The sequence below is a fragment of the Oreochromis niloticus genome, linkage group LG18 (genome assembly GCF_001858045.2).
Source record: "Oreochromis niloticus isolate F11D_XX linkage group LG18, O_niloticus_UMD_NMBU, whole genome shotgun sequence".
NCBI classification, from domain to species: Eukaryota; Metazoa; Chordata; class Actinopteri; order Cichliformes; family Cichlidae; genus Oreochromis; species Oreochromis niloticus.
Genome location: NC_031982.2, coordinates 31,856,375 through 31,866,917, shown reverse-complemented (window position 1 = coordinate 31,866,917; position 10,543 = coordinate 31,856,375). Strand labels below are relative to the sequence as shown.

Genomic DNA, 10,543 nt, shown 5'->3' with positions numbered 1-10,543 from the left:
CAGTGAGATGCTTGGCTACAAGTTGAACAGCCACAAGGGGCAGTACCCTCCATGGAGAAGGAGGCTAGAGGGCAAGATCAAAGTAGCACGGAGGGAGGTTAGCCAACTAACGGAGTTGCAGAAAGGTGCAACAAAGAAGGTGCATAAGAAATACAGCAAGCTGGCCAGCCGCTTGAGGAGGTACACCAGAGAGATAGAAAGCAGGAGAATAAACCAGCTGTTCTCCACAGAACCAGCAAAGGTGTACTCTCAGTGGCAAGGGAACAATAAGAGAACAACAGCACCACCAAGGCTGGAGACGGAGCATTAGTGGCAAGGGAACAATAAGAGAACAGCACCACCAAGGCTGGAGACGGAGCAATACTGGAAGACCATATGGGAGAAGGACGCAACCCATAACGGCAATGCTCAGTGGCTAGTGGATCTGAGGGCAGACCATAGCGACCTCCCTGAACAGGGTCCAGTAACCATCACAGTGGCAGATATCCAAGAAAGGGTCTCCAGTATGAAGAGTTGGACAGCACCAGGGCCCGACATGGTTCACGCCTACTGGCTGAAGAAGCTGACTGCACTCCACGAGCATCTGGCAGCACAAATGAACCAGCTGCTAGTTAACGAGAGACACCCGGAATGGCTAACCGAAAGTCGGACGGTTCTGATCCCCAAGGACCCCAAGAAGGGTCCGGTCCCATCCAACTACCGACCAATTACCTGCCTCAGTACTACATGGAAGCTCCTGTCAGGCATCATATCGGCTAAGATGAACAGGCACATGGGTCAATAATGAGTGGGGCACAGAAAGGGATTGGCAAGAATACCAGGGGGGCAAAACACCAGCTACTGGTAGACAGAACAGTCAGCCGAGACTGCAAGACCAGACTGACCAACCTGTGCACTGCCTGCATTGATTACAAGAAGGCCTATGACTCAATGCCCCACAGCTGGATACTGGAATGCCTAGAATTGTACAAGATCAACAGGACCCTAAGAGCCTTCATCAGGAACTCAATGGGGATGTGGCGTACAACACAAGAGGCCAACTCCAAGCCCATAGCACAAGTCACCATCAAGTGCGGGATCTACCAAGGAGATGCTCTGTCCCCACTGCTGTTCTGCATAGACCTGAACCCCCTCAGTGAGATCATTAACAAGACTGGCTACGGATACCGACTACGGAACGGAGCAGTTGTCAGCCACCTCCTGTACATGGATGACATCAAGCTGTATGCCAAGAGTGAACGAGACATCGATTCACTGATCCACACTACCAGGCTATACAGCAATGACATTGGAATGTCATTCGGACTGGAGAAGTGTAGTCGGATGGTAACAAAGAGAGGGAAGGTAGTCAGAACTGAGGGGATTGAACTACCAGAAGGCAACATTGCAGACATAGAGGACAGTTACAAGTACCTGGGCATCCCACAGGCAAATGGGAACAATGAAGACACTGCTAGGCAAGCAGCAACCACCAAATACCTGCAGAGGGTCAGGCAAGTCCTGAGGAGTCAAGAACCAGATCCAGGCTATCAACACCTACGCCCTGCCCGTGATCAGGTACCCTGCTGGGGTAATAGGCTGGCCAAAGGAGGAGCTAGAAGCCACTGACATCAAGACAAGAAAGCTCCTTACCATGCATGGAGGGTTTCACCCCAAGTCCAGCACCCTGAGGCTGTACGCTAAGCGGAAGGAAGGGGGCCGGGGACTGGTGAGTGTCAGCACCACAGTCCAGGATGAGACAACGAACATCCAAGAATACATTGGGAAGATGGCCCCAACTGACCGAGTGCTCAGTGAATACCTCAGGCAGCAGAAACCCAAGAAAGAGGAGGGAGATGAGGAACCATCATGGAAGGACAGGCCCCTGCACGGTATGTACCACCGGCAGATAGAGGAGGTGGCTGATATCCAGAAATCCTACCAGTGGCTGGACAAAGCTGGACTGAAAGACAGCACAGAGGCACTAATCATGGCAGCACAAGAACAAGCTCTGAGTACAAGATCCACAGAGGCTGGGGTCTATCACACCAGGCAAGACCCCAGGTGCAGGCTGTGTAAAGATGCCCCAGAGACAATCCAGCACATAACAGTAGGGTGCAAGATGCTAGCAGGCAAGGCATACATGGAACGCCATAACCAAGTGGCCGGCATAGTGTACAGGAACATCTGTGCCGAGTATAACCTGGAAGTCCCAAGGTCAAAATGGGAGATGCCCCCAAGGGTGGTGGAGAATGACCGAGCTAAGATCCTGTGGGACTTCCAGATACAGACAGACAAAATGGTGGTGGCTAACCAACCGGACATAGTGGTGGTAGACAAACAGAAGAAGACGGCCGTAGTGATCGATGTAGCGGTTCCGAATGACAGCAATATCAGGAAGAAGGAACACGAGAAGCTGGAGAAATACCAAGGGCTCAGAGAAGAGCTCGAGAGGATGTGGAGGGTGAAGGTAACGGTGGTCCCCGTGGTAATCGGAGCACTAGGTGCGGTGACTCCCAAGCTAGGTGAGTGGCTCCAGCAGATCCCGTGAACAACATCGGACATCTCTGTCCAGAAGAGCGCAGTCCTGGGAACAGCTAAGATACTGCGCAGGACCCTCAAGCTCCCAGGCCTCTGGTAGAGGACCCGAGCTTGAAGGATAAACCGCCCGCAGGGGCGTGCTGGGTGTTGTATATATGTATATATGTATATATATGTATATATGGTTGTTTTTTTTTCCAGTGTCACAATGATTATGCGCAACAATGAAATAGACATTGCAGCAGGAGACATGCGCCTGGTTGTTTTAGTTCATAAGAAGAACAGCATTAAATTCCTTTGGCCAGTTTTAAGACAGCATCCTTCAGCCAACAACACTGATGGACTTTTAGGTGAGTAAAAAGTTCATTTCTTTTTTAAATGTTGTATACTATTACTTGTGAAGTGTTTGCAGGATTTGCTTGCATCATATTATTATTACAAAAGTTTGCACCCAAAGGTGGTGCTTTCTGTAAAAAGACCTTCTTGTGTGGATATTCAATGTTTGTTTGTTCTCATGTTCTTTTTCCAGCTCTAAAGTCAGCAGTTTATGAGGAGGTACAACAAGTTGCGGCTACAAAACTAAAGATTAAAAACCAGGAGATCAATGTTACTAGGTACATATCGTTTTTTGTTGTTGTTTATGATATTTACCATATTTTATTATGTATATATAAATGAAATTTTCCCCTCCCTTTCTTTTGTAGCGGCAATGCCAATGACTATAGCATTGCCTCTCCTCTCATGATGAACTGCTGGCTCACATCTGCTGACTCTGCCTTGCAGAGACCACTGGCCGATTTCATTGTTCCACAACTTTAACTGGAAACAGTGAAAATTTTTTCATTTAAGAAGAGAATATGGAAAATACTTGCAACACCTGCTTCCAGCATGAAAAAATGAAAATATCTTGGATTGTTTAATGACTCACAATTTTCATTTTATTGAAAAAATGGGTATAAAGTCAAAATAATACATCCAACTGTGTGAATTTCATTAAAAATAAAGATGAATGTCACGGCTGCCGGGGCGAGCCATAAGGTGTTGTGAGAATGAGGACCCAAAATGCAGGCAGCAGACTGATGAAGTGTGTGGCGTTTATTTACAAAGTGGCAGTGGCAAAAACAGGCAAGCTCTTATTTTTCTCTTCTCTCCGACGGGGGTGTCGCTGATCACCAATGAGGACCAGTCGCCGCTGCCTCCCATGCTTATGGCGTCGGGAGAGCAGATCTCTTCCCCATCCAAGTACAGAGTAACGCAGGTTGCAGAGTGAAAGGTTCCATCTTGTCTGTGCATAGAAAAGTGTGCGCCGGCCCCTCTGTTTTTATTCTTCTCCCTCCACAGACCCCCCTCCCTCTAAGGGAGAAAACATAATTTTTTTTTCCCACCGGATGCAATTAGTCACACATATGAGTAGTGATACGATGGCACTAGTCCAATATGGCGGCCAACCAAACCGGTGTTGTGCCAAAAAGTGATTGTCTGCCAAAAGCTGATTTCCAATGTTTCTGTGTATTTTTTATGTGTAATATCTTTATGTATGTTCGTAAATAGACTTCGGTGAACAGGGTTTACAAAGGGGTTATATAGAGAATTAAAAAAAATATCCGTTTTTCAAGTATCTTTACAACTCTGTGTTATTGTACTTACATTATAACCAATCCGGTCCTTTATCCCCACTTAAAATATTTTTACAGAACTATTTGCTGCCATTTCTACTGTCCTCTTGGCCAACTTACTCTTACAAAAGACATTTTTCATGTTAATGAGATTTTTTTAAGTGCATAAATAAAGGTTATATAAAAGTCACTGCCAAAAACTGATTGCGGCTTCTACCTTGTTACACGAATGTTATTTGTGGTTCAAGATGACTTTATGTCATCCATAAGGGATGCATTTTAACATATGTTTCACATATTATAGCCCAACAAGTTACTTATAGCAGTTTAAATACGAGCAATCAGTTTTTGGCAAATACCGGAAATCAGTTTTTGGCAGACAATCACTTTTTGGCACAACACCGGATTGACAACCTGTTTGACCGGTTTTGTGCGTGTGCGTGTGCGCGTTCAGGTGTGCTCGCGGTATGCGAGTTCACGTGTGGAAACACACAGGGCGTCAGAGAGGTTATATGAGTTCATGTGTTTTTAACTGGGTTTTAATTTAATCCAACCATAGGGTTTTTAGTTAAACTATTTTATCGCTTTGGCGTGTCTCAACATTCAGTTATGCAGACATATGTGTTCGTAAGAGCAATTCTTTGTTTTTGCGTGGAGGGGTGGAAGCCGTTTTGCTTCACAGTGCGCATTAACAAAGCTGGAATGCTTTTTATTTACATCTAGTTAAAAGTGTTGGACACATTGTCAGAATCACACTAATTGTGTGATTCTGACAATGTCTCAGCAGACAGTGATGCAAGTATTTTATTTTAAAAATGGCACAAATGGGAATTTCTTCTGAATGGGCAATGTCAGCCTGTTCACAAGCGTTTCATTTAATCAAACCACTAGTTTTTAATCTAACTAGTTTTTATGCATCTACTGGGGCTTCTTTCACAGGTTGATGCGATCATTTTATTTAAAAATCGGGATTTCGGAATGTTGAACTAAGAGAGAGAGACAGCCAGCTAGTTTTTTTTAACACAGTAAATGGTCACAAATAACATTCGGCCCTTTAGAAAATAAACGCTATTGGGCTACTTCTAAAACACGTTGCACACGATGTCACCTTTTCCCCCAAAGCAGCCAGTATTGCTCTTTCAAACTAATTGTGTTTTAATCACACTCATTTTGTGATTCTGATGTCACAGCATGCAGTGATGCAAACATTTTATTTATTTAAAAACGGATCAAATGGGAATTTCTTCCGTAAGGGGTTTCATGGTTTTAGAGTAGTTTTTAAGACAACAGATGGTCGCAAATAACATTCAGCCCTTTAGAAAATAAACACTGTAGTGATACTTCTAAAACCAGTCGCACAGACCCGCTCAGTCTTTTCAACAGCCGGTTAATTGTTTGAAATTGTTCAGGATTGCAAAAGCTCACCGCGGGTATCATTTAATTCCTGTGATTCCATAGGAAGACAAAAGATAGGTGTATCACTTAGTTGTTGAGAGTACCATGCGAACAAGGGCCCAACCTATTGTTTAAGGTGGCTGGTATCAGCTCTTTTTGTAATTCCTCGAGAAGGTAAAAGCCCCGCAGATGTACCAGTCGAGTAGGTTCTCGCCTATTTTCTGAAGTACCCAGCAACATGCCCAGCAGGTGTATCGCCCCCGGACTTATCGACCCCCCATCTATTGTTTTTGGAAGCACCCGGTCCTATATGAAGCGCTCCTCAGAGCGTGAGACCCTCGCCATTTCGCGTCAGGACCAGCGCCGGTGCAGACCATTTTTTACCCACACAGAGCGTTTCTGACAGGCTGGCGTTGCTTATGCATAGGAGAAAAGCAACAATACAACGCGGTTCTCTGCTCCAAGACATCCGCAGTCCTTTCACACTTTAAGCATGTGTGTTATAGCTGGCGCTTCATAAATGTCTGTTTGGCAGCGCACAGGGGCGATTCTAGGATCAGAGCTTTGGGGGTGCTGAGCACTCAGAGAGCTGCCCATCCAGGCAAGGTAAACTTTACTCGTCACGATGAGACTTCTTCCCTGTCTCTGTCAGTCCCTGCATCCTTAAATGTCTCCAGTTGTCCCGAATTCCCTCTGACTGTCTCGTTGGTGCATTTAAACCCCTGTTCCTCCCTGTCCTCGTCGTCTGTTGTCTTCATCTCCATTATCAGTCATCATAATTTTACCATCTCTATGCAAGTCTGCAAATTTCTTTATTAAATCATAAGATTCTTAAATTCATCAAGTCTCTCTGTGCCTGGGTCCTCGTCACAAAACATGACATCACTGTTTTGTACATTTTAACACAATTTAATCCCCACATTTGTGAAAGAAAAACAAAACACTTTTTTGAAAAGTTTGTAACAAAACCATCAAATCAGATAAAGGTTATTTAAATGCTGCTAAAGTCGACTACTGCTAAAGAAGAATGGATTGGAATTTAAAAAAAAAAACATATCCTAACCTTAATTACTGCGGAAGAATAATGAATGATGCTCATAGTGAGTAAAAAAGTAAACTGAGTGCATTTTTTGAACAGAGATTCACTTTTAATGTGTATGTATAATATAATACAGATAAATAAAAAATACACTCCAAAAATAGAGTCCTTGAAATGTACAAAATATTATTAAAAAATTAGAAAAATGGAGACACCTTGGCCTATGGTACAATGTATACGATGTATGAAAAGATCTTTAGCGCAGATACTACTATGGCCCTGCAGATTTTTTCTTTTCTTTTAACCTATGTGCCTCACCTTGAGGTTGGCAAATCTGTCTATCACATTTTGGTGGTCAAGTCTCTCAAGCATCTCTTTCTCAACTGACATCACAGCCAGGTGCTGGAGTCTGCTTTGACCCATGGTACTTCTCAGCCAGGTATGGAGCTGACGCAAGACACTAAAAGACCTCTCACAGCTACAGCTGCTAACTGGGTTTGTTAGGGCAACCTGAATAACAGTTTTCAGTGTGGGGAAGATCTGATTATCCAGAATATTGTACAATGTTAACATATCTGGAATGGCACCAGCCTCACTCTTGAGCTTCAAAACGTTTTTGGCAACCGTGACTTCCTCTGACTGAAGTTCAATATGGTAATGCAGCGCCAGGCTGACAACCCAGTTTGTTTTGCATATTCTGTATAGCAGCTTTAATATAGGGAGAACACAACTTCCAGACTGTATGAGTAAAATTAGTTGGGGTTTTTTCTTTGCCAGTTTAACAGTTTCTGTTTTGCCTGTCACTGTTCCCTATCTGTTTTCTTACCTGGTTCTTCCTGACCTTGTACTTTGTCCTCATGTTCCCCTCTTTCCTCTCTCCCTCTTTGGACTGACAATCACATAGGGCTGGGCCATATTATACCGTTCACGGTAATACCGTTATAATGTTTGGCAACGATAGGAAAATGAAATATCGCGATAGAATATGGGTCAAATGCGCATGCGCAGTGCCTTTGTTTTCATACGCACATGGCCGATTGTTGAGTGAAACGGATGAACCAGAATTAGTTTGTAAAAATGGTGCCACTTCAGTGATGTGGAACTGGTTTGGTGTTTGTCCGTCAGATACACAACAATGCACAGTTTTTTGTAGAACATGCAAGTGGCCGTCGTTATTGCCGTATTTGTCGGACTAAGGTGCTCGTAAACCTGGGCGTAATCTGGGTCCTAAACTCCCTCCTTTTCAGGTCCCAAAGTCAAACAAACACTGCAGCATCACTAAGAGTTAAAAACGGTCTAAATTCTTTCATCTTTAATAAAATGATCAGCGTTGCTGCTTTACCAGGTGTAACTATGAAGTTTAAGATCCAGGCACCCATGAAAACAGAATTTATTACATTTAACGGAGTTAGAAGTTAGCAGGAAGCTAGCGGAAGTTAGCTCGCTAGTTTCGCTAGTTACCTAAGCATGATATAGCATATTCTGACTGAGAGATTTCTGAAAAAATTCAAACGTACAGCTCTGCTATCACTTCCAACACAAACGAGGACAGAAAGCTACACAGCAGTGACGTTTGTAAGGTTACTGAAGTTGGGCTAGCTGGTTTATAATGATGTGCTACGTGATCGCTAGCGACACAGCTATGTTAGCATAACATAAACAGTGAAGCTGGAGGATGAACGCAAACACTTTTCCACTCAATAAAAGTTAACGAGAAGTTTCCTGATGGTTAGAGACAAATGCAATCGCATAGCAGGATGCTGTAAACGGACCAAACTTCAGTCAGGAGAACAACTGAGATAATCCATCCACAATACGAGGTTAGTCATTAATATACTGCAACAATATGGGAATAGAGCAGCTGTGATAGAATACAGCATTAATGAATCAATTGTACAGAAGTGGAGGAAGCAAGAAGAATGAGTTGAATAAAGTTTGATTTATCGGACTGCTTTGTTTCGCTTAATGTGTCTTATAATCCCGTGCACCTTATGGTCCGAAAAATATGTATTTGACTTTTTTATTTGGCGCACTGCAGTTTAATGTTGCAAAGCACCTCTTTTTAACTTCAGTGGATATTATACATGGTTATGCTCAGGATATGTCAGCCTATTTCTACTGGAAATGCCTTTTGGTTAAACCTTTAGCAAGGAATTTGCATTTGCACTGTTAAGTTTTTATATAGCTTTAATGCACATAAAAAAACAGCTGCTTGTTTAAGTGAAAATAAATGGATGGTGTTTTTTTGCGCTAGTAAAGTTGTGGAGTTGTATTTTGTTTCGCATCAATTATATCGTCAGTTATATCATTATCGCAAATTTTCAAATATATATCGTGATAAATATTTTTGGCCATATCGCCCTGCTCTATAATCACACACAAATAGATTGTATTCAATTAGATTAAATAAAATACTATTAAGATCACTAATAAAAAAGTCCTCTCTCAGTGTACTTTCAACCAAAAGGCAAATAACCAAACCACATGTACATCTAATAAAGGATATAAATACTGAAACACTGATCCAACATTATCCTTTATTGATGGATCATTTGATCCTACACTTTAACCTGAATGTGGCTCCTGTTTTTGAAAAAACTTCCTCATATCCATTATGAACCTGGATGTCTCTCTGTACACACACACACACACACACACAACAGAAGTTATAAGGTTAATGGGCATCCAGTCAGTTAGCTAGTTAGTACCTTGGGTTTAATATCGGCACATGCACATATGACAAAATAACCAGTTTCTCTCATTTACATTTCAAACAGGACAGTGGTAACAACAGCAGGCTACGGACAATGTTAAGTTTTAGATTTTAAATAGGCTGTATACATTTCAATGGGAGCAGCAGGACGATCAAATATCGCTGATTTTACTACAGAGTAGGACGGATTATAGGGTAGCAAACATCGTCGGGAAACACGTTTTCAACACAACAGGTTACCTGGGTGTAATGTTTTTCAGCTAAAAAGAAACATGGCCTGACTCCTACCTAACTATATAAAAAGTAACTGAAGGTTAAATGCAGCTAATATGTCCTGTTTTAATCCAGGCACTCCACCTCCGCTCCGCTGCGTCTCAGCCACCATCGCTCTGGCAGCAACGGCGCTAGAGCAAGAGCAGGGGAAAGACGAGCTGGAACAAACCATTTTCGGAGGGGGGAGAGGTTATCTATACTTTTGTTGTTAAAATGTTCCATCTCAATTACGTACTGTATGCTTTTTATATTTTTAGTAGTGTGTCCCACAAACAGCAAATATTGTCAAAAAAAGTAAGAAATCTTTGGGGGTGCTTTAGCATGAAGTATACCTTAGCCACTCTCTGGAATTAGGTATGAGCAATCCAACAGATCCAAGACAAGTCTCAATAATAATAATAATAATAATAATAATAGTAATAATAATAATAATAATAATAATAATAATAATAATGATAAGTAATGAATAAAAACCAAATATTGATTTGATTTAGATTTCTCTTTTGTTCATTCAATGCATTTTGTTGATTGATGAAAATAAATGATTAACACTTCCATTTTTTGAAAGCATTCTTTGTTTAGTGGTACTACATATGGTGTGTGAGTGTGTCTGTATGTGTGTGTCTTTATGTGTCTGTACAAGGAAAGTGCAGAAAGTTACTACAGATGTTACTTGTGTTAAATCAACAGAAAAAAAAATATCCCTGTTCTCTTTGCTTGATGACTGGTTTTAGTCTTTACAATCCACATTGCTTGCATTGGATATTTAAACAAAATAACCATATAAAGGATTCATTAAATATAGCTTTTTTTCTTTTTTTCCTCTCTCTTCTCTGCAGTGTAAATGATTCAATGAAGAAAAGCAGTCTTGACAATCCACATTGCTTACACTGCATATTTGAACATGTTTGTGGGTAGATTTGAATGCACCAGGTGTAAGTGCAGTCACTCAGCCTCAACTCAATGTGGTCATAGAGCCAGGTACAG

General features: G+C 42.1%; 1 protein-coding gene across 3 annotated transcripts in view; it reads left to right on the top strand.

The window, feature by feature from the left end:
* The window catches only part of LOC100703361 (inter-alpha-trypsin inhibitor heavy chain H3), a 20,033-nt gene extending 16,234 nt beyond the window's left edge, over positions 1 to 3,799 (top strand). For all 3 annotated transcript variants that reach the window (XM_019347739.2, XM_025900320.1, XM_025900319.1), the window contains 3 exons: positions 2,722 to 2,870; positions 3,050 to 3,134; positions 3,225 to 3,799. In XM_019347739.2, coding sequence (XP_019203284.1) covers positions 2,722 to 2,870; positions 3,050 to 3,134; positions 3,225 to 3,339 — 349 coding nt within the window. In that variant the 3' untranslated portion in view covers positions 3,340 to 3,799. The remainder of the gene's footprint in view (positions 1 to 2,721; positions 2,871 to 3,049; positions 3,135 to 3,224) is intronic.
* The last annotated feature ends 6,744 nt before the right edge of the window (positions 3,800 to 10,543 follow it).